Source organism: Lemur catta, chromosome 3, assembly GCF_020740605.2.
Source record: "Lemur catta isolate mLemCat1 chromosome 3, mLemCat1.pri, whole genome shotgun sequence".
In the NCBI taxonomy this organism is placed as follows: domain Eukaryota; kingdom Metazoa; phylum Chordata; class Mammalia; order Primates; family Lemuridae; genus Lemur; species Lemur catta.
This window is the reverse complement of record NC_059130.1, coordinates 118,820,780-118,846,259: the sequence shown is the minus strand read 5'-3', so window position 1 is coordinate 118,846,259 and position 25,480 is coordinate 118,820,780. Positions and strand designations below refer to the sequence as shown.

The following is a 25,480-nucleotide window of genomic DNA, read 5'->3' as shown; positions in this document are numbered from 1 at the left end:
CCTGTAATCCTAGCACTCTGGGAGGCCGAGTGGGGAGGATCGCTTGAGGACAGGAGTTCACAACAAGCCTGAGCTAGAGTGAGACCCAGTCTCTACTAAAAATAGAAAAATTCCCTGGGCATTGTGGCATGTGCCTGTAGTCCCAGCTACTCAGAAGGCTGAGGCAGGAGGATTGCTTGAGCCCAGGAGTTTGAGGTTGCTGTGAGTTACACCACTGCACTCTCTACCTGGGGTAACCAAGCAAGACTGTTTCAAAAAAAAAAAAAGATTTAGCCCAGGGCATGGCATGCAGTAAGTGCTCAATAAACATTTAGTGCCATTATTATTACCACCCTCTTCCACAGTATTGTAGAGCTGCGTGGGATCAGGTGGCTGTTTCAGCTCTTACTGACTATAAAGTGCTCTTGTCCGGGAGTGTTAGCTTATAGCTTACAGTCAGACCCTGAGGATACCACACTTAACAACCAGCCCCTATCCCTGGGAGGACTCATCCCCAGCAAGCTTCACCTGCTGGCATGCTGGGCATTGGGACACTCCCTTGGGACACTCCCCCATAGTGAGAGCAGCTCTCCCTCCGGCCTGGGAGGCCCAGCTGTGAGTGCGCCACCTGGGCCCAGCCCTGCCTTAGCGCAGCGTCCTTCCCTCGCAGCGCTGTTTGTCTCCACCCTTGTCCTGTCCCTGGTGTTCGCCAGCCGGCTCCGCCCCGCCAGCCGGGCCCCGCTGCTGTTCCGGCCCGATACCAACATCCAGGTGCTGCTGGACCTCAAGTACAACCTGAGCGCGGAGGGCATCTCCTGCATCACCTGTTCAGGTGAGGGTTCCCAGCCGGGGCATCCCCTGCCCTGTTGGGTGTCCAGGTCTCAAAGACTGTGGGCCTGAGAGAGGCAAGATCCGGGCTCCCTGCCGCTGGTGACCTCAGGCACACCACACTCAACTCTGAGCCTCAGCGTTCCCATGTTCATCAGACAAATGCCTGCTGGGTGCCTGCTGGGTGCCGACCCTGAGCAGGTGCAGTGGGTGGGAGAGACAGGCTCCTGGAGCTCAGGGAGTCCATATGCCAGTGCTGGGGACAGGTCACTGCAACAGCAGATCTGAGCTTTAGGGGAGGAAGAACAGGGTGCCTTAGGGGCACAGTACCATGGAAGGCTTCCCGGAGGCGGTAGTGTCTAAGCTAAAACCCAAAAGATGGGAAGGAGTTAGCCAGGCCGGCAGGGGAGGGGAGGGTCTAGCAGAGGGGGTGCCAGAGGTGGGAGAGACCAGGGCAAGTTCGAGAGAGGCAGTTGCAGGAGCTCAGACTGGCCCAGTGGGCTGGGCCAAGCCAGCGGGGCTCGAGTGAGGGGTCTGGGTTCTATTCCAGGTGTCGCTGGAAACCAGTAGGGGGTTAGGCCGAAGGGTGGTGATCGAGTGCCCCAGATACTATGTAGATTGGGGGCTGGGGAAAGGCAAGCGGGGGCAGCGTGCTGAGGGCGGCGATTCCCACAGGGCTTGGTGATGGCGTGGGTGTCAGAGGTGAGCAGGGAGGGGAAATAAAGACGTCTCCTTGCCTTGGAGGTGGTCCAGGCCCTCCTTTTACAGAGAGGGAGGCTGCTGTCCGGGCTGGAGGTGAGTGAAGCCAAGCCAAGGTCATCTGGCTTTGCCAGGGCCGCCGGAAAGCCACAGGGAAGATGCCTGGGGGAGAGGCTCCCACTCACAGGAGCGGAGCGCCAGCCGCTGTAATTGCCTTCATTTAATTAGGGCGGTGTGCAGATTAACCTGGCCTTCCCCTTGGTAACGCAGCCAAGTGCGTGATAATCGACTGCAGCTCAGAGAGATGCCCGAGAGCCCCTCGTAAATGGGAGCCAGCCCTGGCCACACCCCAGCTCCGCTCCCCGCTGCCTGGGCACAGGATCACACCCTGTTAGCACTGCTGCTGGCCCTGCCCTCCCAGGGCCTGGCCGCAATTCCACAGATGGCCAAGCCCAGGATGGTCCCGGAGTTCCTGGACAGCACCTGGAGGGGGGCCAGGACCCCAGTCACTCTCGTCTCTGTGAACTGCCCCCTGGAGGGACCCTTCGTGGTACAGCAAGAGCACCTGGGCTTTCGAAAGGGCAGGCAAGGCCAGACTCCAGCGGGGCTGTCGGGTCTCCCCGGCCTCCCTGTGATGAAGCTCTGCTTTCTCCTCCGCCAGGCGCGATTCCTAATGACAGCCTTCTAGGATTGCTGGGAGGATAAAAACTTGTAAAATGTAAAGTTTTAATTTAAAAAATTTCTTTAAACAGTTTTTAAAAAAACACTAGGAAAACTAATGCACAATGCTTGAGGCAAAGCAGGACTATCCTCCCCGTCTCTGCCAGTCGCTAACGTTTCCTTTCTAGCCGCTCCTGTCAATCGAGCATTTAGCATGAGCCAGACGTGTTGCTAAGCGCAGGGGTTGCGACCTCCCTTCTCATTTCTCAGCCCCCTCTGAGGGAAGCGCAGCGTCCCCCTCTCACCAGAGGACAGCGACACCCAGGGAGGGTGAGCGGCCAACGCACCAGGCCTCTCTCTGGGCAGGGCTGCACCCATCTTTCCTTTGGCCTAAGAGTGCTACAAGTTCAGTATTGGATGTTTTTCTAAGTTCTCTCTAGTTTCTGACCTCTGACACCCACCCGCTCCAGTCCCCAGGCCCCAGTTCCTGGGCCTGTCACGGATCCCAGCCTCTGCCTTCTGCCCACTGCCCACCAGGCCCAAGCCGGTAGGCCCTGCTGTCCCTGACATGGGGCTGGGGACAGGTCTGTTCCAGGAGAAGCCCCACAGCCTGCAGAACAACATCCGGACGTCCCTGGAGAAGAAGAAGCGAGGCTCAGGGGTATCCTGGGCCAGCCGGCCTGAGGCCACCCCGCAGGGTGAGCACTGGGGGTGGGGTGTCGGGAAAACCTCCTCCGTACTGGGATGTGGGGGCCCCGTACGGGGAACAGATAAAATTCCTTCCTGATTCTCCTACAAGAATGAGAGCCTGTGCTACTGGGTCACTGTGGGGGGCTGGATACAGGGGTGAACTTGGGGCCCTCACCCCATCCCAGCAGCTCTCCTAGGCCAGGACAGTGGGCTCCCCTGCCACCCCCTCACTGTGCACCAAAGCCACCCTGAGGGTCTGGGGCAAGGAAGGGGGCACCCTAGGCCCCAATCACTGGCTTATCCCTGCTGGGGTCTCCATCCAAGGTAAGTTACTGGGACAAGTGTACTGTGGGAGTGAACCTTGTCACCCCATGGCATCATCACCACCTCTGTCCTCACTGTGGTCGTTCCTAGTACCAGCCCCACCCTTTACACTGTGGCCCCCATCGATGGCATCACTGTCCTAGTCCACCACTGGCACATAGTCCTCCATCGCTGTCATCCCTACTGTCCATGCTGTGCCCCATCCTGGTGACCACCTCTCCCACTGTCACTGCCATGGGCCTGGTCCAGTAGAGAGGGACAAAGACAGCATTTGGAGACAACCCCAAGGTCAGGGCTTGGCTCCTCCGTCAACAGAGCTAAGGGTGGGCTGCTCCAAGCTCAGGAGAAGCCAGTCGAGTTGACCATCCACCCCCTTCCATCCCTGGCTTGTCCCTAGACTCCCTGGGCACTGTGTTCGTCTCCAGAGTGAGGAGTAAGGGCCACCCGGCTGTCTACAGGCTCTCCCTCAATGCCAGCCTGCCTGCCCCTTGGCAGACCGTGTCGCCCGCGGATGGAGAGGTGCCCTCTTTCCAGGTGAGCCTGGGCTGTCCTGAAGCGCACCACCACCACTGGGGAGGGGCCCTCTATGCCACACTGGTGGGCGCTGCCACACAGGGAGGGAGAAGCGGGGTTCTTGCGGATAGAGCTGCTACCGGCGGAAAAGGCCCCCACCCCACCCCTAGATCAGCCAGGCCTGTGGCAGGGACCTGCCGAGTGGTGACAGCGTGGGCTTCCGAGTCAGCCAGGCCTGGGTTTGAATCCTGACTGTCGTTTATAACCTGTATGTCCTTGGGCAGGTAATTCAATTTCTCTGAGCCTCAGTTTTCTCATTTATGAAATGGGGGCATAAAAATTACCAGCCAGCATGGGCAGAGGCACATGAGGTGGGGCCTGTGCAGTGCGGAACACCTAGGGTGTGCAAGTGCTCAGCAAGTGGGAGCCGTTGGCTAGTCTTGTTCCTGGCAGCGGCGCCGGCGCCCCCGAGAGAGGAGCCTCCACGGGCCAGCCCAGACTCCTGCTTCCCCTCACAGGGCTCATCTGCGTTCCTTTGACATGTTGCACCCTCCAGGGTGACAGTGACGTATGTCAGCTCATTTGCTCGGGTTTACATTTCCATTGCAAAGATGGGGTCTCTGAGGCTTTGCCTGACTCTGAGCCTTTGCACTTGCTGTTCCCACTGCTTCGAAAGTTTCTGGGCAGCTTACTGTGCGACTGACTCCTGAGTCCTCGTTCAGGTGTCAGCTCAAACGTCAGCCTCCATAGAGCCCTGTCCCAGCCGCCCTTCTCCCTTCGCCCTCTTCCTCCCCGCTGGTTATCCTCTGCCTTGTCATCGCAAAACGAGGGAGGCCTCGTAACTGCTCCGTGGGGCGGGGACCTTGCCTGTCCTGCCGGCTGCTCTACCCTCAGAGCCTGGCGCAGGGCCCCGCACACAGCAGCTGCCCAGTGAGCAACTGCTGGAGGGAGAAGTGAGGCTCAGGTGGGGGGAAGGGATTTGCCCAAGTTCTGGACTCAAACCCAGGCCTCCTGAGCCTCTGCCCAGGGCTCTGTCCCCCACTTTGGGGGCTGGGACAGGGTGAAATATGCTGAGGATGGAGGGGACGGAGCCTGAGGCCGGGCCCGGGCCGAGGCAGCCCCCCCGAGTCACATGTCTTGTCTCTGTCAACCCACTGCTTAGGTGTATAGAGCGCCTTTTGGTAACTTCACCAGGAAGCTGACCGCTTGTATGTCTACAGTAGGGCTGCTCCAGGCGGCGAGCCCCTCCGGCAAGTGGATGGTGACGACCTTGGCCTGTGACGCCAGGCGGGGCTGGAAGTTTGACTTCAGCTTCTACGTGGCGTCCAAGGAGCAGCAGCACACCCGGTAACAGCCTTGCAGATACGCCAGTTCCCACCTGCCTGGCCCGTTCGTTCCTTCTCTCTCGTCTGTCTTTTCACGTGAGAGACGCTAGCGGGCACCTATAAGAAACCCCTGTCCATTTCCATGCACCTGTTCAGACATTCCTCTGCCCGGGGCTGGGAGAGGGGACACTGGCAAAGACAACAGTCCTGTGATCTGCTCCCCCGCTCCCCCTCTGATGGCTCTGCAGGGGTCACAGTGGCCGCCTTGCTGTTCCTCCAGCTCACCAGGCACCTTTGCACTGGCCGTTCCCTCTGCCTGGAATGCTCTTCCCCAGCCCCTCGCATGGCTGGCTTCTCAACAGTCAGGCCTCTACCCAAATGTCACCTCCTGGGAGAGGCTCCCTCCCCATCTAAAAGCACCAAGCCCAGCCTCTCGCCATATGTCACCTGCTGCTCTCCTCCTGGCACCAGTGTCACAGGACATTATGCTGCCCTGGTGTATTACGTGTCTTCCCTCGGGGGCACAGCACGTACCCATCCTGTGGTGGCACCTAGACTGCCTTGTTCGGTGCTGTGTCCCCAGCACCCAGCAGGGTGTGTGGCACATAGCAGGTGCTCAATAAGTATGTACTGGATGAACGAATGGCTGAATGAATGAGTGCACACTGCACCTCCTCTCCAAGCCACTATCCACGTTGTAAATATGTAATTAATTCAGGAAATATTTAATCCCCCCAACCACACAGGGCATGAGGAGAGGGCTGTGTCTGTGGATTTGCCTCCGTGGGCCGGTCCGTGCCAGTGCCTGGCATGGGCAGGCACCCTGCTGTTCCCCGTGTTCTGAGATGGCTCCACGTCCTTTATCCATGGAGGCTGCATTAGCCAAGGGTCTCCTCTCTCATCCGGTGACTGGTTTAACAAACCATGAGCACCAACTATGTGGCACTGTGCTAGGGCCAGGGACACTGGTGACAAAGACAGATATGACTCCTGCCCTCGGGCCGTCTAGCAGGAGACAGACAGCTAACAAGTAAACAGCGGTGTCGTTACAAATGATGCTGTGTGCTCCGAGAGAAACCGCCCCGCCACCGGGGTGGTGGAGAACAGCCGAGCCGTCCTGCACTGTGACACGGGACTGTGGTCTCTGACGGGGACTGGCTTCGGGGCCTTGAGCACCCACACAGGGCCGAGCCCCGCTTGGGGCAGAGGGTGCCGCTTGGAGGCAGGGGGGCCAGCAGGACGGCCCTCACTGGGTCCTTTCCAGCCTGGCACCGAGTCAGGGGTGAGGGTCCCTCTGCCGGCTCCCGTGCCCAGGGTGGGGCTCGCTCTGCACATGCACATCAGCAACCTGCCTGCATGAGCTTAAAACATTCTAGAAAGAACTTTGAGCTGCATTAGGTCCAGCGGTTAGCAGGCCGACCGTGGAACCCTTTCTCCAAACCACCTCAAGGCTCCCTCACCGTTCGGGTTGAGGCAGGGCGGGGGCTTCTGAGTGGGGCCACCGAGACTGGCCCTGGCCCCCTGAACACTTGCGCTCCCTGGGGGACAGCTTGAAAGCTGCTGTCTCCTCTGCCCCTCGTGCCACCTGTGGGGAGACGGCGGCCCAGGGAAGGGAGGGCCAGGCTCCTACATTTAGCCTCAGCAGGGGCGGGCCTGGAACAGTCCTCCAAACCCCCAGCCTGGGGCACTTCCCCTAGCCCCCAACCTGAGGCCAACTCCCTGTGGGGGGTGGGGGTCAGGAGGGAGAGCCTCAGTCCAGCACCTGCCCAGTCCCTGCCCTCGTCACCTGGCCTTGCCTCCCGACCCCTCCTGGCTCTTCCAGCCTCAGCCCAGTCCTTGCCTCCGCAGGAAGCTGTACTTTGCTCAGTCCCACAAGCCTCCCTTCCACGGGCGTGTGTGCCTGGCGCCTCCCGGCTGCCTGCTCAGCTCCAGCCCCGACGGGCCGACTAAAGGCTTCTTCTACGTGCCCAGTGAGAAAGGTATGCAGGCACGCGGTGGGGCCCCGGAGCCGGCCCTGCTTCCCTTACAGCTCTGACTCCCGCCCCGCAGCGCCCAAGGCCCACCTCTCGGCCACCTTCGGCTTCAACCCCTGCGTGAACACGGGCTGCGGGAAGCCGGCTGTGCGGCCCCTGGTGGACACGGGGGCCATGGTCTTCGTGGTCTTCGGCATCCTTGGCATCAACCGCACTCGGCAGGTGGACAACCATGTCATCGGCGACCCGGTACGCGGGCCCCCCACGACAGGCTTTCAAATAAGTGCCAGCCCACGGGGCCCCCAGCCCAGCTCCTCACACCCCCACTCGTGCCCCTGGTGGCTCGTCCCACCCTAACAGGACCCCGCAGGCTCCTGGGGGCACTCTTTCTCTTAAGGACTGAGCAGGGTTGGCCTCGTAGAGTCGCCCAGGAATCTGGTGCATCTTTGGGGCCAAGCTGGCAGCCCGACTCCATGAGGGAAATCGGGCGAGTGAACCTCCCTTGCCCTCTCCCTTCGCCCTGGGCGATGGCAGCCTGTGCTGCCAGCCTGGGCCTGGCGCCCTCCGTTCTGAGGCTCCCTCCTCTTCACACGCCCTGCACGGGGCAGAAAGGGGGCCAGGCCGGGCCGGCCTGCAGCGGGTGCAGTGGGTGCTGAGGATTATGGTAGGAAGGATGGGTAGGCCCTGCCTTTAGAAGTCACAGTCTGGCAGGTTGCCAGGGATGACAGATGTGAAATAAGTTGGGAGCAAGGTGGAGGTGGAGGAGATCTGTCTGTTCTGTCCAGGGTGGGATTCTGCAGGTGTTCAGAACAGGGGCCGGGAGGCCAGTGGGGGGACAGGTAGGGCATGGCTGGCTGGGAGCAAGGTGGGAAGCACGCAGTCCAGGTGAGAGTGGCTGGGTGAGGGCGAAGGTGAGGCTAGGAGGCAGGGCAGAGTGGCATTAGCGGGGACAGTGGGTGACCAGGCAGAGGGTTGCAATGGGAGGGTAACAGTGGTGGCAGGGAGGTTCTTACCCTGAGTGGGGGAGGAGGGACGGAGTACCGAGTCCCTGTCTCACTGGGTGGCCCGGGCTGGCCTGTGTCTCCTTGGGAAAGGGCAGCGTCATCTACGACAGCAGCTTCGACCTCTTCAAGGAAATTGGGCACCTGTGCCGCCTCTGCAAGGCCATCGCGGGCAACTCGGAGCTGGTGAAGCCGGGCGGGGCGCAGTGCCTGCCCTCAGGTGCCTGGGTGGGGACCCAGCTTCTCTGAGCGGGGACAGACTGGGGAGCCCATGGGAGCCACAGTTCAGGGGTGGACAGCCCGAAGGACACATGCCTGGCCTGTGGGTGTCTTTGCAGACGTGTGTCTGTGCTTGAGTGTGTCCACACCGGGCTGGGGCCTGTGCTGGCAGCTAAGCATGTTCCAGATGAGAGCAGGCTGTGTGTGAACAGGGTTGGTGCGGAGGTGTGCCTGTGGGGGGTGGGGCACACCTGCAGGGGTAGCTTTTCCAGAATTGGCCCACAGGTGACCTGGATGAGGCCATGCCACGGCTGGCCCTGAGAGGGCCCAAAATGTCATTTCCACCCCAATGGCAGACGTGTGGTGTGGGTTTCCCAGTGACATTGCCAATGGTGTCAAACACTATGTAAACCTTGGAGGTGGGTGAGCGCATGGGCTCTTCCATGTCCCCACCCATCCACTCACGGCCCTTTCTTGCTCCTCCCCACAGGCTACAGCATCTCCTCCTTCCTGCAGATGCTGCACCCCGAGTGCAAGGAGCTGCCTGAGCCCAACCTGCTCCCAGGGCAGCTGTCCCACGGGGCGGTGGGTGTGAAGGAGGGCCGCGTGCAGTGGATCTCCATGGCCTTCGAGTCGGTGAGCCCCGGGCAGCTGCGTTAGGCACCTTGCCAAGTGCTTGCCTTGCAATGTCACCTCTGATCCCTGGCCCTTGTCCCAGATCAGGGGACTGAAGCTTAGAGAGGTGGAATGACTTGCCCAAGGTCACATGGTTAGTGGGTGTCAGCAGCAGTGCTAAACCAGGCCGTCTGCAGAGTCTGCCCTTTCTGTCCCCCAGGCAGTAGCACGCTCCCCTCCACCCTCCCTGTCTCCTCCCTCCCTCCCCACCAACCCGGGGTCCACATCATTTTGCAGCCTCCGGGCTGTAGAGGCTGGTGGGCGTCCAGGATGTTCCACTCTGCCACTGTGGGAGGCCAGAGTCGGAGCCACAGACCCTGGTGACGGGCCTCCCTCAGGGTGGCCAGGGGACAGGCCATCCCACACACTTCCCTGCTGCCTGCGTCACCCCTGGATACTCCCTGGGCTTGGCCCGAGGAGGCAGGTGTGCACACACGCACTCACTCGTACCACACGCGCATACCCCTGACCCGGGCACCCACGGGGCCTCAAGGCCCTGGCACTTGGCTCTCTGAGGCTCAGTAAGTCTGTCCCTGCTGCCTCCACACACAGACCCGGGTCCACTCCTCGCTCTGATCCTGGTGTGCTCTGTGTCCTCGAGCAAATCACTCATCCCCTCTGACCTCAAGTTCCTCACCTAGGAATAGCCACACACAGGCCTGAGGCTGAGAACAACAGTGACCAGGTTACAGGTGGGGGGTGACTCTTCTCCTGCCCAGCCCTGTCTTCCTTTCTGCCATCTGTGTCACTCGCTGCACAAGCAAGGAAACCACTGGCACCAGCCGGGGGACCCAGAGCCCTTGGCGAGCCCCCAGGCTGATGCAGGGACCAGATCAAAGCCCCAGACAGGTTTTTAAAAGATTTTCCTTAAGTGGTAAATATATGTAACGGAAAACTTACCGTCTTCACCCCTGTTACGCGTACAATTCAGTGGCATTAAGTACACTCTCAGTGTTGTGCAACCGTCACCACCGTCCGTCTCCAGAAATTCTTCATTTTCCCAAACTGAAATTCTGTCCCTGTTAAACACTAACTCCCCTCCCCCCAGCCCCCGGCACCCGCCATTCTGCTTTCTCTATGAATCGGACACCTCCAGGGACCTCCTGTGAGTGGAATCATACGGTATTTGTCCTTTTGTGACTGGTTCATTGTACCTAGCTTGACGTCAGGGCTCATCCGTGTTGTGGCACATCCAGAACATCCTTCCTCTTGCAGGCTGAAGCCCCAGACGGTGTCAGAGAGGAGGGAAGTCCCTGTTCTGGGTGGTCCACAGGGTGCCCACTTCCAAGCTGACCCACTGACACACACACACACACACACACACACACACACACACACACACACACACACGACGCTCCGTACACTGGTTTATGCTCAGCGTGAGCAGAGTTGGGCCAGTGAGACAACATAAGGAGGTTCCAGAGCTGAGTGAGTGCCTGTTCTCTCATTCGTCACTCACCTGTGAACGTCCCTCAGGGCTGGACACTGCCCAGACAGGCTGCTGCTGTCCTCGTGGACTCAGTCCCGGCAGGGTCGGGCAGGCTGCCAGGCAGTGATGGGCTGTGACGGAGAAGCACTGAGAGCTTGGGGCACCAAGGAGGGCTTCCTGGAGGGGGAACCCCAGCAAGCCTGGTCGGATGTGTAGGGGCTGGCTGTGCCGCAGAGGGAGCAGCATGTGCACAGGGCGCGACCCGAGAGCGCGGAGGGTTCTGGGAGATGAAAGTAGTTCTGGTGGGAAGGGACAGGGACTTAGGTTGCATCTGAACCGGCTGTTCCCGTAATGATCACATGATGCCTCCAGAGCCTGCTGGGAGCTCATTTTAGATTGGGTCATCGTTCACACCCCTGCCACGTACACACGACACGCTTCGTGGGTGGCCACAGAGCAGACTAGCCACGCCCTGGGAAGGGTGAGCAGGCCACAGTCCCCGCCTGTCTCACCAGCTCGTGTCCCCGCAGACCACGTACAAGGGCAAGTCCTCCTTCCAGACCTACTCGGACTACCTGCGCTGGGAGCGCTTCCTCCAGCAGCAGCTGCAGACCTTCCCCGAGGGCTCGGCGCTGCGCAGAGGCTTCCAGACCTGCGAGCACTGGAAGCAGATCTTCATGGAGATCGTAGGCACGCGCAGCCCTGCCCCCACCCGGGCCCCCAGGGGCCGAGGCACAGGGGACCTGGGACAGGGAGGGCCTTCGTGGCCTTTCTGAATCACACTCCTGTCATCTTCTCAGTCCTGGCCAAGAGCCCTAGAAGCCAGGATGACAGTGGCCAGGACACTGATCAGAGGCCTGAGTGTGGGTCTCCTGCTGCTCATGGGCATCTGGCCACATTCTCTGATCTTGACTTTGGCCCCTAAAAGGTAGCCGTCACGACCATTGCGGCAGCTGTCAGTGACGGGCCCTTTGAAGGCTCCAGGCCTCACGCTGGGGGCCTGCCCCGTGAGCTCTTAAATGCTGAACGGGTCTGGGGTAGGTCCTGGGGTCACCCCCACTTGCGGATGAAGACATGGGGGCCCAGAGGGTGAGGGCCCACGCGGAGTGGCTGGCGGTGACTGCCCACCGTGCAGCCGCGCTGAGCCCCTCTCGCCTTGCAGGGGTGCAGAGCGCCCTGCACGGGCTGGCGCTGTCCCTGCTCATCTGTGTGGCCGCGGTGGCCGTGTTCACCACCCACATCCTGCTCCTGCTGCCCGTGCTCCTGAGCATCTTGGGTACGTGAGTGAGGGGTCGGCGGGCGCCAGGCCGGTGAGGGCAGGAGCAGGCAGGGGACTCCCTGGTCGCCCCAAGTTAGCAAATTTCTCTGAACCCTTAACTGTCACATCTCCTCAGTGGAGGCTTCCCGGCCACCCCCACCCCAGGCAAAAAGACCCTCTGCCCAGAGCCATCTGTGATAGTGGCTCATGGGACTGTGGGACTCCCCCACAGTCTGTGCTCCCCAAGCAGCGCTGGTGTCCCCAGGTGGCAGCTTTCAGCTCAGTGATGTGTTACTGCACCTGTCCCCTCCCTGGGGCCCCCACACTCTCTGGACCTGGCTCTCCCCCTCCCTCCTGTCACCCGGTGTGGGGTTGGACTCTCGACCTCCCCGCTCCGCAGGGGCCCTCCAGGGCTGTGCTGCGGTGAGGGGGCGTCCAAGCCGCCTTCGCCACCACCTCTCTCGCAGGCATCGTCTGCCTCGTGGTGACCATCATGTACTGGAGCGGCTGGGAGATGGGCGCCGTGGAAGCCATCTCCCTGTCCATCCTCGTCGGCTCCTCCGTGGATTACTGCGTCCACCTGGTCGAGGGCTACCTGCTGGCCGGAGAGAACCTGCCTCCCCACCAGGCCGAGGTGAGCACCGGGCTGCCCTGCCCCCGGCAGAGCCTCCACCTCAGCACAGCTGGGGCACCCCCAAGGGCAGCTGGACACCCCCAGTACTAGGCCCCCCCAGCAGGCTGTGTTCTGGGAACTGGGGCTGCCAGGGCTGGTCCGCAAGCCCCAGGGACTCAGATTCTAGCTGGGTAGGTCCTCGCCCCCCAGCCTCAGTCTCCCCACGTGAGCAGCGAGAGGACTGGGCCAGACAGAGGGTGTCCAAGGCCCTTCCTGCTTCGCCTTTCTCGGGGTCCAGCCGTGACCCTCCAGCCCCCTGTGGCTTGGTGAGGACGTGTTCACGAACTTGGTACCAAAACCAGCTCTGGGCTGGCAAAGGGCTTGTGTGAAAGTTAAGTCAGTTATACCTGTAACCGCCTTCGGTGGAAAGAAAGCAGTTCCCACCAGGGCGCCCTTTTAGGAAGACCTACCGGGTGACTCCCCAGCGTCCCGTCACCATAGCAACATGCACCGTGTGGGGCAGGGGGCGTCACGTGCTCCCCGGCCCCCGAGGGTCCCCAGCGCTGGCTCTCTACGCAGGACGCGCGAGCGCAGCGCCAGTGGCGCACGCTGGAGGCCGTGCGGCATGTGGGCGTGGCCATCGTGTCCAGCGCACTCACCACGGTCATCGCCACGGTGCCGCTGTTCTTCTGCATCATCGCCCCGTTCGCCAAGTTCGGCAAGATCGTCGCGCTCAACACGGGCGTGTCCATCCTCTACACGCTCACGGTCAGCACCGCGCTGCTCGGCATCATGGGGCCCGGCTCCTTCACCCGGACCAGGACTTCCTTCCTCAAGGCCCTGGGCGCCGTGCTCCTGGCGGGGGCCCTGGGGCTGGGCGCCTGCCTCGTGCTGCTCCGGAGCGGCTATAAGATCCCGCTGCCCACCGGGGCCGCCCTATAGCCGCGCCCGGCCCCTGACTCGCACCTTCGGCCCAGGGCGGGGGGCAGGACGCCCCTCTTCACCGCAGGGCTGCTGTTCCCCAGCCCAGCTCCAACTGGCCGTGTTCCCAGGCCTGGGCCCGAGGCACCCTGCGGCCCCTCATGGAGCTGTCGCCCACTCCCACGCTGTGGGGACCGCACTGCCTTTCCCCTGCGGAACCAGAGCTGGGAGGTCCCAGCGGCCCGTCTGTCCCCCTGAAGAGACCTGCCTTCCTCCTGTGCCCTGTCACCACGAAGGCCAGGTGGCTTTTGTAGGGGGCCTCCTTGTCACACTGCCTCAGTGCTCACAACCTTCTGGTGTGGGTGCCACAGGCCCCCATTCTACAGATGTGAAGACTGAGGCACCAAGAGGCAAAGTGCCCTGTAGCCGGGTTGGTGGCAGAGCCAGCGCCTTCTCCGAGCCTTGTGCGCTGCGGGCCTCGCAGGCAGAGCACAGTGGATTCTGGGCAGGGCCTCACCCCCGCCCCTCCTCCGCTCCCTTCAGCTTGACAGAGGCCGGTGCTGAGTGGCCCAGTGGCCCTGCCCAGGCCTCTCACTCCTGGCGGAGAGAGCAGAGGGACCGGGCTTGGGCTTCTGCATGTCCTGCCCCCGGCGCCAGCTTCAGAGGGCCCCTCTGAGGCCCTCCCTGGGGGCTGTGGGGCCCAGCACAGCTCTCCTGACAGATGCAAGCCCCCGGCTCCCCACCCAACTCAGAGAGACTGTTTGCGGGTGGCCCCTGTGGGGAGGGGCTGTTCGTGCCTGCAGTCTGCTCATGGCAGAGGGTTCCTATTAAAGAGAAACGAAACCGCAGACCGCTGCCGCTAACACGCCGATTGGAAGCACTGCTGGCTCTGTCGTAGTCCTCAGATTGAAGCAGTTATTTGCAAGCTGCCCAGTGGAACCCAGCACAAAGGGTGGGGCTGGCTTTGGAAGGAGATGGGGGTGGGCGAGAGGGTGCCTGACCTTCCTGGGAATGAGGTCATGGGTCTTCTGGGAGCCCGGGGTGAGGCGGGGGGCTCCCCCGGGAGGCAGGGCTCAAAAGATGCCTCTTGCCTTAATGGGCTTCTCTGGCTCCACAGTTGGGACATTTTGAGCACCTCTGAGATGCCTGGCACTGTGCTGAGCACAGACCTTTTTCCTTGGGGACAGACGTTGCCCCCTGGACTTCATGGAGCTGGACACAGACTGAGCTGGAACTATCCCTGAGGGTGGGAAAGAAACCAAGGGTGGTCTCCAGGCCACTTACCCGGTCATCTGTAAATATCAACTGGGGGCTGGGGAGGCAAGACAGATAGGCGTCACTTGTCCCCTGCCCAGTATCTGTCCAGGGAGTACCAGCCCTTTGGGCCCACCACCAGGGTGAAAGAGGACATCAGACAGTTAATGACACCAGCTGACAGCACTGAGTGCTAGGCGCTCTTGTCAAGGTTTGTGTTAGTGTCCCAGGCTGTCATAACAAAGTGCCACACGCTGTGTGGCTTCAACAAGTTTATTCCCACATAGTTCGAGAGGCTGGAAGTCCAAGGTGTTGGCCGGGTGGGTGGGTTCCTCCTGGAGGCTTTGAAGGACGGTCTGTCCCAGGTTTTTGTCCTACGGCGTCTGCTGGCTGCCAGCGCACAGACCTGGTGTCCCCAGCATGTGGGTGCAGCACACCAGTCTCCGCCTCTGTCTTCTCGTGGCCTTCTTTCCTCTTTGTTTATGTCATCTTCCTTCGCACGAGGGACGCCAGTCATATTGGATTAGGCCCCACCCTGAGCATCTTAACTTGATCACCTCTAGAAACCCTATTTCCAAATAAGTTCACGTTCACAGGTAGCAGGGACACAGTCCGTCCCCCAGCCGGGCTCGGCATATGTCAGCTCATTTGTCACCCTTGGGCAGCAGGTGCCAGCACACCCTTTCACACACGGGCAACCCAGGACCCGAGAGACCGACTTGCCTGCCATGCAGCTAGTGAGCCAGCCGGCCTGTCCCCTGGTGTCCTCAGCCACTGTGGTGCACAGCCTTTTGTGACAGTTGGAAGAAAGCCTGACGATGGCTGCAGGGACGCCCGGGGTTGGTGGTCACATCAAGAGCCTGTTCTTGGAAAATCCGTAGTGAAACCCTTGTGTTTGACGGTAATTCATACTTGCGCATTTTCCCATCAGCCCTCGGTGAAGCCTGCGCCCCCGGAGGCCCAGCCGAGAGCGCTGTGACGGAGGCAGGTCACACCGCGCAGCACACAGCCTGAAGGGGCAGATCAGGGGCTCCGCAGGGCTCCAGCCCGGGACCCTCTGGCAGCCCCCACGTGGGCAAGGCCACAGCTGCAGGGCCACTCCTCTTCGAACCGGGCCGGGCTTACGGGAGGTGGCCAGGGTGAGGGGTGGGGAAGGGCAGGGGACTGACAAATTGACAGGACATCCCAGAAGTGCTTAGAAGACCTACGTCTGCAAGTCCTTGTCCTGAGACCTTCCCAACAATCTAATTTTAATGTGGAGGTGGGATTACTTGCGTGTCATTTGCATAGACTCCAAATAATGCCCATTTGTAAAGAAACCCTCACCAAGCCCACTTCCCTGCTTTGAAGGAACAGCTCCTCTTCCCTTCCCTGGGCGTCTCTTTCCAGGGTTTTGTGGGGTGTTGGGCCGGCATGTCAGGGGTGGAGAGGGCCAGGCTGTGTCACTGTCACCTCCCCCCAAGGTGGCCAGGGCTCCCACATCTGTACAGCTCTGACGTGACCCTCCTGACTCTCTGGTGAGTGGGGTTCCCATTTCACAGATAAGCTCACTGAGGCCCAGAGAGGGGAAAGGAAGCGCACAGCACGCTGCCAGGCAGCTTCTGACCAGGGTCCTGCTCCCTCCAGCCTCTGGCCAGGCTCATGTGGGTGGCATCCTCGACTTCAGATCTGTATCCCCTCACTAAAACTGACCCATCTTGTCTCTCAAGGTCCTTCACGGTGACTGATCTGTCTCCCTCCCAGGGGCTGGGCTGGGGCAAGGCTGGGGGAAGGATACGGGTGACCATTTGGGAGCTTCAGGGAACTCAGGCCACACAACTGCCTGCCTGCAAATAAACCCCCCTTCATCTTGTTTGTGAATGTTGGCGCCAAGGGTCCCAGAGGCACTAACTCCCATGAAAAGAACCTTGACCTTCCTTTGCTGCTGATGCACAGCCCATGGTCTTAATGAGCTTTGCTAGCACTAATGAGATACTCTTCGTTAGCTCTGGTGCAGCAGTTAGCCTGGGGTCCTCCGTACAGGGTTTAGCAAACCAAGGTGGCAGAGCAGGGCATGGAAGAGGGGCAGAGAGCACAAGGGGAGAGGGGAGAGGGACCCCCATCACCTGCCCAGGTTCCCTGAGGCTCTGCTGCTCTCTCCCCTTCCCTTGGGGACCAGGCGCTGTCACGAAAGCCAGGTTTTATGGAGTGCCTGCCCTGCCCAGGCCTACCCTCGCATTCTGGGGACTCTCAGCAGCATTCCTCAAAGGGAGCGCGCGCCTTCGCCTGTTCCACGGCACGAAAGCAAGCCCAGGAATGGGAGCTGAGTGCGCGTCCACCTCCCTTGCCGAAAATGGGCCGGAGAAAGGACAGGGCTGTGCCCACCCCCACGACTGCCCGAGGCAGCTAACTTCATCCTGAAGGGGATGGGATACAAGAAGGGTTCCTAAAGCAGGAGCCCTGTCATGCCTGTCCTTGGTAAGGATCTAAAAGCTTGATAGCGCACTGCGGGCCCAGCACAGCTGTCCTGTGCCGTCATTGCTGGGGGGCGTGACAACTGCTTCAGCCACAGTGGAGGGTAATTTGGCAGGAACTATCAAAATCACAATCACATGATCCTTTTGATTCAACAATCCTGCTTCTGAGAATTTGTCCTGCAGATGAACTCATACCAGCCAAGTGTGGAAGTTACTCACTGGAGACTTGTGAGCTACGGCAAGGGGCTGTGAATCCCGAAACCTCCATCAGCGCAGGGACAGACAAAATGAATTGTGGTCAGTCTGTTCGGACAGGAGGATTCTCTGCAACTGCAAAAAAAGAACGAGGAAGTGCTCTGTGTGCCGACGTGGAAAAACCCCCAAGATATATTAAATGGGGAGAAAAAGGTTGCAAGATAGTGTGTAAAAAAATGGGCAGGTGAGAATCTAAACTCATTTTTTCTTGCATATGCGTAAAGAAATTCTGAAGAAAACACAAGAGAAACTAAAACAGTGGTTACCTGCTGGGGGAGTGTCTAGGCAGATGGCAGAGAGCGAGGGGAGGAAGATTTTGTTACAAATCTTTTCACACTCTTGGATATTTTGACCGCCAGAATGTATCATCTAGATGATTTTTGTAAGCAGGGGAGAGGCGGGGTTGTCATTTGCTCCTTAGAAAGCTCACTCGGCTGCAGGGCAGAGGGTAGAGGGGAGGCAGGGAGAGCAGTGAGGAAGGAGAGAAGGGGTGCACCCCCCAGGCCACCTGCAAACATCAGCTGACTTGCTTGGCACCTAAGGCACTGCCAGGAGCTGCCGGGGCCAGCGCAGCCACCCTACCCACCGTCCCTGAGCAGGGACGTAGGACCTCTCTGTCCTGGAGCCAGAGTCCCGGTGAGAGCTTTGCAGTGACCAGGAGGGCCGGCTCTGCTGCTGCTGGAGCTGGGCAGGCAGAGGTGATGCTTGGGAGGGGTCTTGCAGGGTAAGGACAGCTCAAGCTGGGACTGAGCTGCAGGGCCATCCTGCTGTGCTGTCACCCTGCTGGGCTGTCACATCCTCGCCCTGCCTCCGTGAACTGGGAGGATGTGGGCAAGTCACATGCTCTACCTTAACGTGTTTGGTCATCCATTAAATAGGATAACACCCGTCGTGCATGGTCACTGTGTTTTATGACAGGATGTTTGCCAAGGGCTTGGCCACAGATACCTGCTAAACCACCATCACTGTCATCACCCTCGTTATCAAACAGATTTCTCCCAACTCCGGAGAGCAGTTATGTGCTTGGCGTCGCACAGCACTCCAGTGGGCAGGAACTACTCCCCCCCCTGCTAGTCCCTCTCCCACCGTGAGTGAAACACGCTTTCTTGCCCTATTGATGCTGGGCCTGGCCGTGTGACTTTTGTTGTCCGTTGGATGCCGGCAAGCAAAGGCTTGAAATGTGCCTATGTCGGGGGACCTGCCCTCTGTGCTCCTGCCCCTCCCTGGGAAGAATGTGGCCCCGAGAGCTGTGGGTCCCAGGGGGCTGAGAGACACGTGGAACTGACTTGACCCCGTCTGCAGCCCAGAGCCAAGCCCGCTGGTCCTAGAATGGACGAGCCCACCCCAGCTGACGCCAATAAGTGATCGTTGTTTGAAGCCGTTGAGTTTGGGGAGGTTCGTCGTGCAGCGTTTTGCAGCAATAGTCCACTGAAGCGTTATCCGTGACCTCCAGAATTAAGCTGAAGTTTCTTCATACGGCCTTCAAGGCCCTCTAGGGCCTCACTGGCAACTTCTCCGTTGGCATCTCAGGCCACTGCCTCCGCTTCGCACAGGCATCAGCCGAACCGAACTCGGTCCCCAGGGCGGGCCATGCTGCGGCTCAGCTCCAGCCTCACGGACTGCCCTCCTGCCTGAACACTCCTGTGGCACCTGATGCCCCCTCCTAGCACCTCCTTTGCCTTCAGGACTCCGCTCCCTCCAGGAAGCCCTCCCTGCTGCCCAAGTCTGGGTTAGTCGTCCTGGGATGTGATACGCAGCACTTTGTAATTCCTTTGCCCTGTGTGTGAATGATTTGATACTCAGCTCTCTCCCCAACTAGGGGAGAAGGCGGGAAGGCACGAAGGCTCCACGACTTCCCCAGTTCCTGGCATGAAGTGGGCTCATTGCAAATGCTATTGACTGAACACATGTTCTACCCCTGCAAGCCTCAATCTGCCCATCTGTAAAGCGGGAGTGATCTCATCAGGGCTGGGCAGAGCACTGCCCTTGCCTTGCTCGGCGGCAGGGGAAGAGCTGGCACGATGCCTTTTGCTCTCCAGCCGCCTCCGCCCTTCCGTCCTGCCCCCTGCTGCTCCCTGTCTCTTGTCTAAGTGACCCAAGGGGAGCGACTGGATCATCAGCAGAAGATGAACGGAGCCCTTGTCCTGCACGGTTCCCCTGCCAGAGGTGCTGCCTGTGATTACCTGGCTGGCACAAGCAGAAGAGAAGGGCTTGTCTGCCTGCGGGAGCGTCTCCAGGCCTGATTGGCAAGTGTCTTGGTGAGAACAGGCAGAAGCTGGGGCAGGAGGGAAGGAAGAAGGGCGGGAAGCTGAGCTGTAACTGCGTCCCTTCCACATGCCTCCTCTCCACCCATAAGCTCGCTGCATCCCCACCACCCACCCTGGAAAGAAGGTATATCCCCATTTCTCAGAGGAAAAAGTAACTCACCCACCTTTACCCAGTGGTGGGATTTGAACCCAGGCCTGCTGGCTCCAAGGTCAGTTTGCACATGTGAATGCCCCGCAGAGAGCAATGACTTGAGGGGCCTCTGTGATACAGGTAGTATCAAAGAGGACAGAGGGTGTTCATGACATTACAGTAAAAGGAGAGATTATGCAATTCACAAGAGGCTGTCCCATTCAGAATCTCACCAGCTCCTCACAACTTTGCAAGGCATGTATGTCATCACCCCGTTTTACAGATGAGAAAACTGAGGGTTAGCAGGGTAAAGTGACTTCTTTCAGGGGCTCACAGCAAATGGTGAAGCTGAGCCACCTGGATCGCTGAATTCCAGAGGTCCCATCCAGGGGCTCTGGGGCACTTTGTCCCAGGGACACTTCAGCAGAGCCTCATACCTTGGGACACATACTGTCCCCATGGTGTGATCAGACCATCAGGCTCCCTAGGTTCCACCTGTAGCTGTGTGACCTTGTGCAAGCCTCTTAATCTCTCTGAGCCTCAGCATATCAATTATTTCTTGCCTAACAAACTACTTCAAAATCTGTGGCTTAAGACAACAACTGTGTATTTAGCTCATGATTCTGTCATGAAAGAAGCTGGGCTCAGCTGGGTGGTTCTTCTGTTCCTGGCAGGGTCCCTCATGCACCTGTGGTCTGCTGTAGGTTAGCTGGGTGGCTCTGCTTTGGGGGCTTGGCTGGCTGTCAGGCTCGGGGACAGGGCTCACAGGGCCATAAGTCACTCACCACCCAGCACACTAGCTTGGGCTTGCTCACAGGCAACGTCAGTGTTCCTAAAGAGTGAGTGCTATGCGCTGAGTGATGTCCCCCCAAAAGATACATTGAAGTCCCAACCCCCAGTACCTCAGAATATGACTGTATTTGGAGATAGGGTTTTTAAATAGATTATTAAGTTAAAATGAGGTCATTAGGATGTGTCCTGATCCAACACAACTGCTGTCCTTATAAGAAGAGAGATTAGGACACCCGGAGAGACAGCAGGGGCACATAAGCACAGAGTGACAATAACATGAAGAGGCAGCAAGAGGACAGCCACATGCAAGCCAAGGAGAGAGGCCTCAGGAGAAACCAACACTGTGACACCCGGATCTGGGACTTCCAGCCCCCAGGACTGTGAGAGAATCAATTTCTGGGTTGCTGAAGCCACCCAGGCTGTGGTACTTTGCCATGTCAGCCCCAGCAAACTAATACAACTGAGATCCTTACAAAAAGGGGAAATTTGGACACAGACACACACAGAGGGAAGATGATGAAATGACCCACGGACAAAACACCACGTCAAGATGGTGGACTGGGGTGACACATCCGCAAGCCAGGGATTGTCAACAGACCATCAGAACACAGAAAAGGCCGGGCGCGGTGGCTTTCCTATGCCTGTAATCCCAGCACTCTGTCTCTAAAACTCTAATTTAAAACAAAGCTAGGAAGAAGCAAGGAAGGAAGGAAGGACCCCCTACAGGTTTCAGAGGGGACATGGACCTGTCGGCACCTTGATTTCAGACGTGTAGCCTCCAGAACTTGAGACAATAAACCTGTTGTCCAAGCCGTCTGGTGATGGTACTTAGCTATGGCGGCCTTGGGGGACGAACACACCTCCCAGGCCCCATCAGAGCGGGCACAGCGTCACTGCTGCTGCCTTCCACTGCACAGGCAGCCACGGGTCGGGCCAGGTTCAGATGGTCGGGGAGGAGGCTCTACCTCCGGATGGGAGGAACTTCGCAGTCATGTTGCAAAGGGGCGGGGATGCAGGGAGGGAACCATCATGGCCATTTTTACAGATAATCAACCCCTCAGTGACTTCGTCTGTCAAATGGGGCCGATGATGTGTCTAACCTCGTGTTCTGGTGAGGATTATAAGGCAAGGTCGATAAAGCACTTGGCACAGAGCGCGTACACAGTAAGGGCTCTGTAAAAGCAAGTGGTGATTTAGCAACATGGGTATTTTTGAAGGCAGGGTCCTTATTCATGTTTCAGCTCCTGTTTCCAGCACGGTGCCTGGTGTGTAGCGGGAGCTCGGGAAGAGCCTAACAAACTCCAGCTGCTGTAATACGGACAGTCCCTGCCCACAAGGGCCCGCCCTGTGCCACCTCATATTTGAAGGTGCCCGGTCCACAGTGAAAAAGCTGCCACTTAAGCCAAGGTCCTCGCTCCCATGGCAGTTGCCGTAAAGAACACACGGGCCCTCAGCCACCCCAAGCTCACTCATCCTGGGGGCTGCAGCCTCCTGTCTCCTGGTCCAGACTGAGGCCATGACTCGCAGAGAAGAGGGCTGGGCCACCTCCCCTCTGAGCCAGGCAGAGCCAGCTGGGAGACAGGTCAGCTCCTCCAGGCCCCTGGCTCCGCTCCACCCTCCTCCCCACACTGTCACTGGTGCCCGGGTGGGTCACAGGGCACCACCTCTTTGCAACCTCCCTTTCCTTCCCTAATTGCTTCAAACACCAAAGACTTCTGAGCAGCGCAAGATCACAAGTTCAGCCCGCAAGACAGATGAGCAAGCTTTTTTTTTTTTTTTTAAAGAAAACTAGAAAAGGCAAGGGCGGAGGGAAGAGGAAGGACACGCATTTGCCAACCCGAAAATGCAATTTATAAAACGAAAATCTGGTGTGAAGTTCAACTAAATGAACAATTTATAGATAACTCACAATGCTCATACCATTAAGCAAATGCACTTTAAATTGATTTCAAATTAGTGGGCTAATGATTCCCCCCAGGTCCAGTCTCTGCCAGCCCCCAGTGCAGCGTTTTTAATAAGAGGTAGGTGTGTGATAACAGCCTCTTTATTCCATAATTGGAGCCATAATTGAACCTGAGGTCACAGCCAAGGCCCTATTGATCTGCGTGGGGAGGGAAAGTGCTGATGGTGGCCATACTTGGGCCGAGGGGCAGGTGGGCCAGGGAGAGTCCGCAGCTGTGGCAGCTTTTGAGCTCATTCCTTGTATGAACGGCAGGTGGCCTTTGTGGCTAGAGGGGGAGTTAAATAACCTTGAGACAGGCGGAGCTCTCACTCCCAGTCCTGCCGATTGTACTCAGGAGCCCCCTAAAAGCATGTTCCCGGGGCCCCAGGGTGAACTCTGCACCTCTCTTGGCCCACCATGCCTGCCTGGCCCCCAGCTCTCCAGGCCAAGGGAAGCCAAGCCAAGGCGCCCCACAGTGTGTTCTGCGCTCCCTCCTCATGCTAAATTCTCAGTCATTTAACCCGCAGCCCAGCTGAGAGCTCCCCCGACCCCAGCTCAGACAGGCAGGGCAGAAGGTCTGCCATCCCGTTGGCACAGCCCCGACTGCTCCCGACTCATGAAGCACAGAGCGTCGCTCGTCTCCACTTCTGCTCTGAGGGGCCTTGAGAACGAACCTCTGGCTCCATCTCAAGGGGACACCGGAGCCTCATTTATTCTGTGCCAGCCGTTTGGGCTGTTCTGAATCTAGAGAATCTAGAGCCTTTCTCTCCAAAGAGTATGACAAAGACAGGAGCCGGAGGAGAAGCGGGGAGAGAGAAAGAGAGACTCAGGGGAAAGGAGTGAGGAGGATGACAGAGAGAGAGACAGACACACAGACAGAGACAGACAGACAGAGAGAAGCAGATAGGCAGAGAGAGAGATTGATTGCACGGAGGAGTAAGCATGTAACGGGAAATCTCGTGACCCCAGTGTCAGAGAGGACAGCCAGCAGGATGAGGGGACTCTAGGCACTGGGTCCTATAATGAGCGGATCGATGTTTAAGGCAGCCTGCAAAGCACTCCATGTGCCCTGGAGAGCGTACGGTTGTCTGTAACACAGTCCCAGTTGGAGCCTTAAAATGATCTAAGCACTGTGCATTAGCAGTAGATATATTGCCCCCAAATCTCATAAAATCTCAGGAAAAGGTGAGAAGGAGAACAAAGGAGAAGCAGCTTGCTCGTCCCCTGCCACGTGCCCCTCCCCACCGTGCCTGCCACCTCCATTCTCCAAGCACAAAGCTCCCTGCAGATTTTCAGATGTCCCTTGTGTGTCTGGGGCTCCAGGACCCCTCGTGGCACTGGGCAGAAGTCCATGCCCCTGGCTGTCCTCAGCTGGATTCTTCTCTCAGGCATGTTCCAGCCGGGGTGTGGAGGAAGAAGAGGGCTTTCATTCCAAACACTGCACCATTCGTAACATCTGTACCATCTGCAATTCATTCCGATTCCATTACAGGAGTCAGTTGCAGTGATAGCCAAAGAGAAGAAACGTGTGAAAGAAGAATGGCTCTGGTTTCTAGGCAGAGATTAGTAGAGAATAGTCATCTAATCGATATTGATCAATAGAGTGCCCTAGAAAACTCCAAAGCCACAGTTCTTAGAAACTGCCCCTACAACATCTCTGTTGATCAAGAGAACACAGAAAAGGGACAAGCGCAGTGGCTCACACCTGTAATCCTAGCACTCTGGGAGGCTGAGGCAGGAGGATCAGTTGAAGTCAGGAGTTTGAGACCAGCCTGAGCAAGAGTGAGACCCCCTCTCTACCCAAAATAGAAAAATTAGCCGGGCATGGTGGTGCATGCCTGTAGTCCCAGCTACTCGGGAGGCTTAGGCAGGAGGCTCGCTTGAGCCCAGGAGTTTGAGGTTGCTGTGAGCACACTGCACTCCAGCCTGGGTGACAGAGTGAGACCCTGTTAGAGAGAGAGAGAGAGAGAGATTGAGAGAGACAGAGAGCACAGAAAATACAAAAGCAGGAAGAAGACATTTTTTTTCAAGAAATGATGGTAAATTGATACAACCACTTTGGAAACATATGCGTACACTAGCAATTCTACACCTGGGTAAATATCCAACATAAATGAGTACTTTGTCCATCAAAAAGACATGCAGAAGAATGTTCACGGCTTTATTCTAATAGCCTCAATGTGGAAACAACCCAAATATCCATCAACAGTAGAATGCGTAAGTAAACTGTGACTTGTTCACACAGAGTATTACAGAGCAATGAAGAAAGAATGAACTACTGATATGCAACTACACAGGTGAATCTGAAGACATATTGTTGAATGAAAGAAGTGGACTCAGAAGAGTGCATACTGAATAGTCCATTTATAAGCAGTTTGAGCGTAAGAAAGACTAACCTGTGGTGACAGATGTCAGGAAAGTGGTGACTTTTGGTGGAAGGTGCTGCCTGTTGGGTGGCATGCTGGAGGTGTGGGACGTGCCAGAAATGGTTTTTCATCTGAGTGGTGGTCACACACACACACACACACACACATTCTTTAAGCTGTGTACTTCAGATTTGTGTACTTTATATGTTATACCTCAAAAATTTTAACAAATATTTTTAAATGGTCACCCTATAACTCCAAAACTTAACTGCCACCTGTCACTTACCTCTTGAGGGCCACAAGATTCACAGGGCTTGTTCCTTATTTCCTGTCTTGAGGGAAAGGGAGCCATTTCTGCCCGTTGTGCACATGGGCTTCTCAGGCAGGGGCAGCACTACGGACCGTGGAGCCTGAGGCTGGACGGGCAGGTGTCATGGAAAGCGGAGAACTGAGATCTGTGTCCCCATTGCCTTTTCTTATGCCATTACTGATGTGGCTCACAACGCCTGAGGCTGGACATACCCTGGGGAGCTGCCCAAGGGCTCAGCTTCCTGTAGCCCTGCCACTCTCTAGAGCAGGGTTGAATGGCTGCAGCAGCTCCTGGGTGAGCTCCAGAGATGCCAAGTGAGAATGGAATGATAGTCCCGCTTTGCGATTTCCAGTAGCCACCATCATAGTGTGACCCAACAATGGCAGAGCATGGTGACCACACACTGCCAGGCAGCTCCTGGAGTGTGTGTGTGAGGGTGTGTGTGTGTTGGTGGGGGTGGGGGGTTCCAGAACTTCAGACAGAGGTGTCCCTCCTCCCAAAGCCCAGACACCTGGCTGAGTCTATTATTTCAGCACCAGGGACAGCAACTCATGCATTAAATGGATATGGAAATAGACTGGGTTGGCAAAACGTGTTTGAG

At 58.1% G+C, this 25,480-nt stretch overlaps 1 protein-coding gene across 1 annotated transcript in view; it reads left to right on the top strand.

Moving 5' to 3' along the window:
- The window catches only part of DISP3 (dispatched RND transporter family member 3), a 52,077-nt gene extending 38,138 nt beyond the window's left edge, over positions 1-13,939 (top strand). The window contains exons 10-21 of the mRNA XM_045546140.1: positions 650-811; positions 2,751-2,864; positions 3,578-3,714; positions 4,856-5,040; positions 6,867-6,997; positions 7,068-7,240; positions 8,086-8,212; positions 8,702-8,847; positions 10,846-11,005; positions 11,478-11,591; positions 12,041-12,207; positions 12,766-13,939. Coding sequence (XP_045402096.1) covers positions 650-811; positions 2,751-2,864; positions 3,578-3,714; positions 4,856-5,040; positions 6,867-6,997; positions 7,068-7,240; positions 8,086-8,212; positions 8,702-8,847; positions 10,846-11,005; positions 11,478-11,591; positions 12,041-12,207; positions 12,766-13,128 — 1,979 coding nt within the window. The 3' untranslated portion in view covers positions 13,129-13,939. The remainder of the gene's footprint in view (positions 1-649; positions 812-2,750; positions 2,865-3,577; positions 3,715-4,855; positions 5,041-6,866; positions 6,998-7,067; positions 7,241-8,085; positions 8,213-8,701; positions 8,848-10,845; positions 11,006-11,477; positions 11,592-12,040; positions 12,208-12,765) is intronic.
- Positions 13,940-25,480: the final 11,541 nt, after the last annotated feature.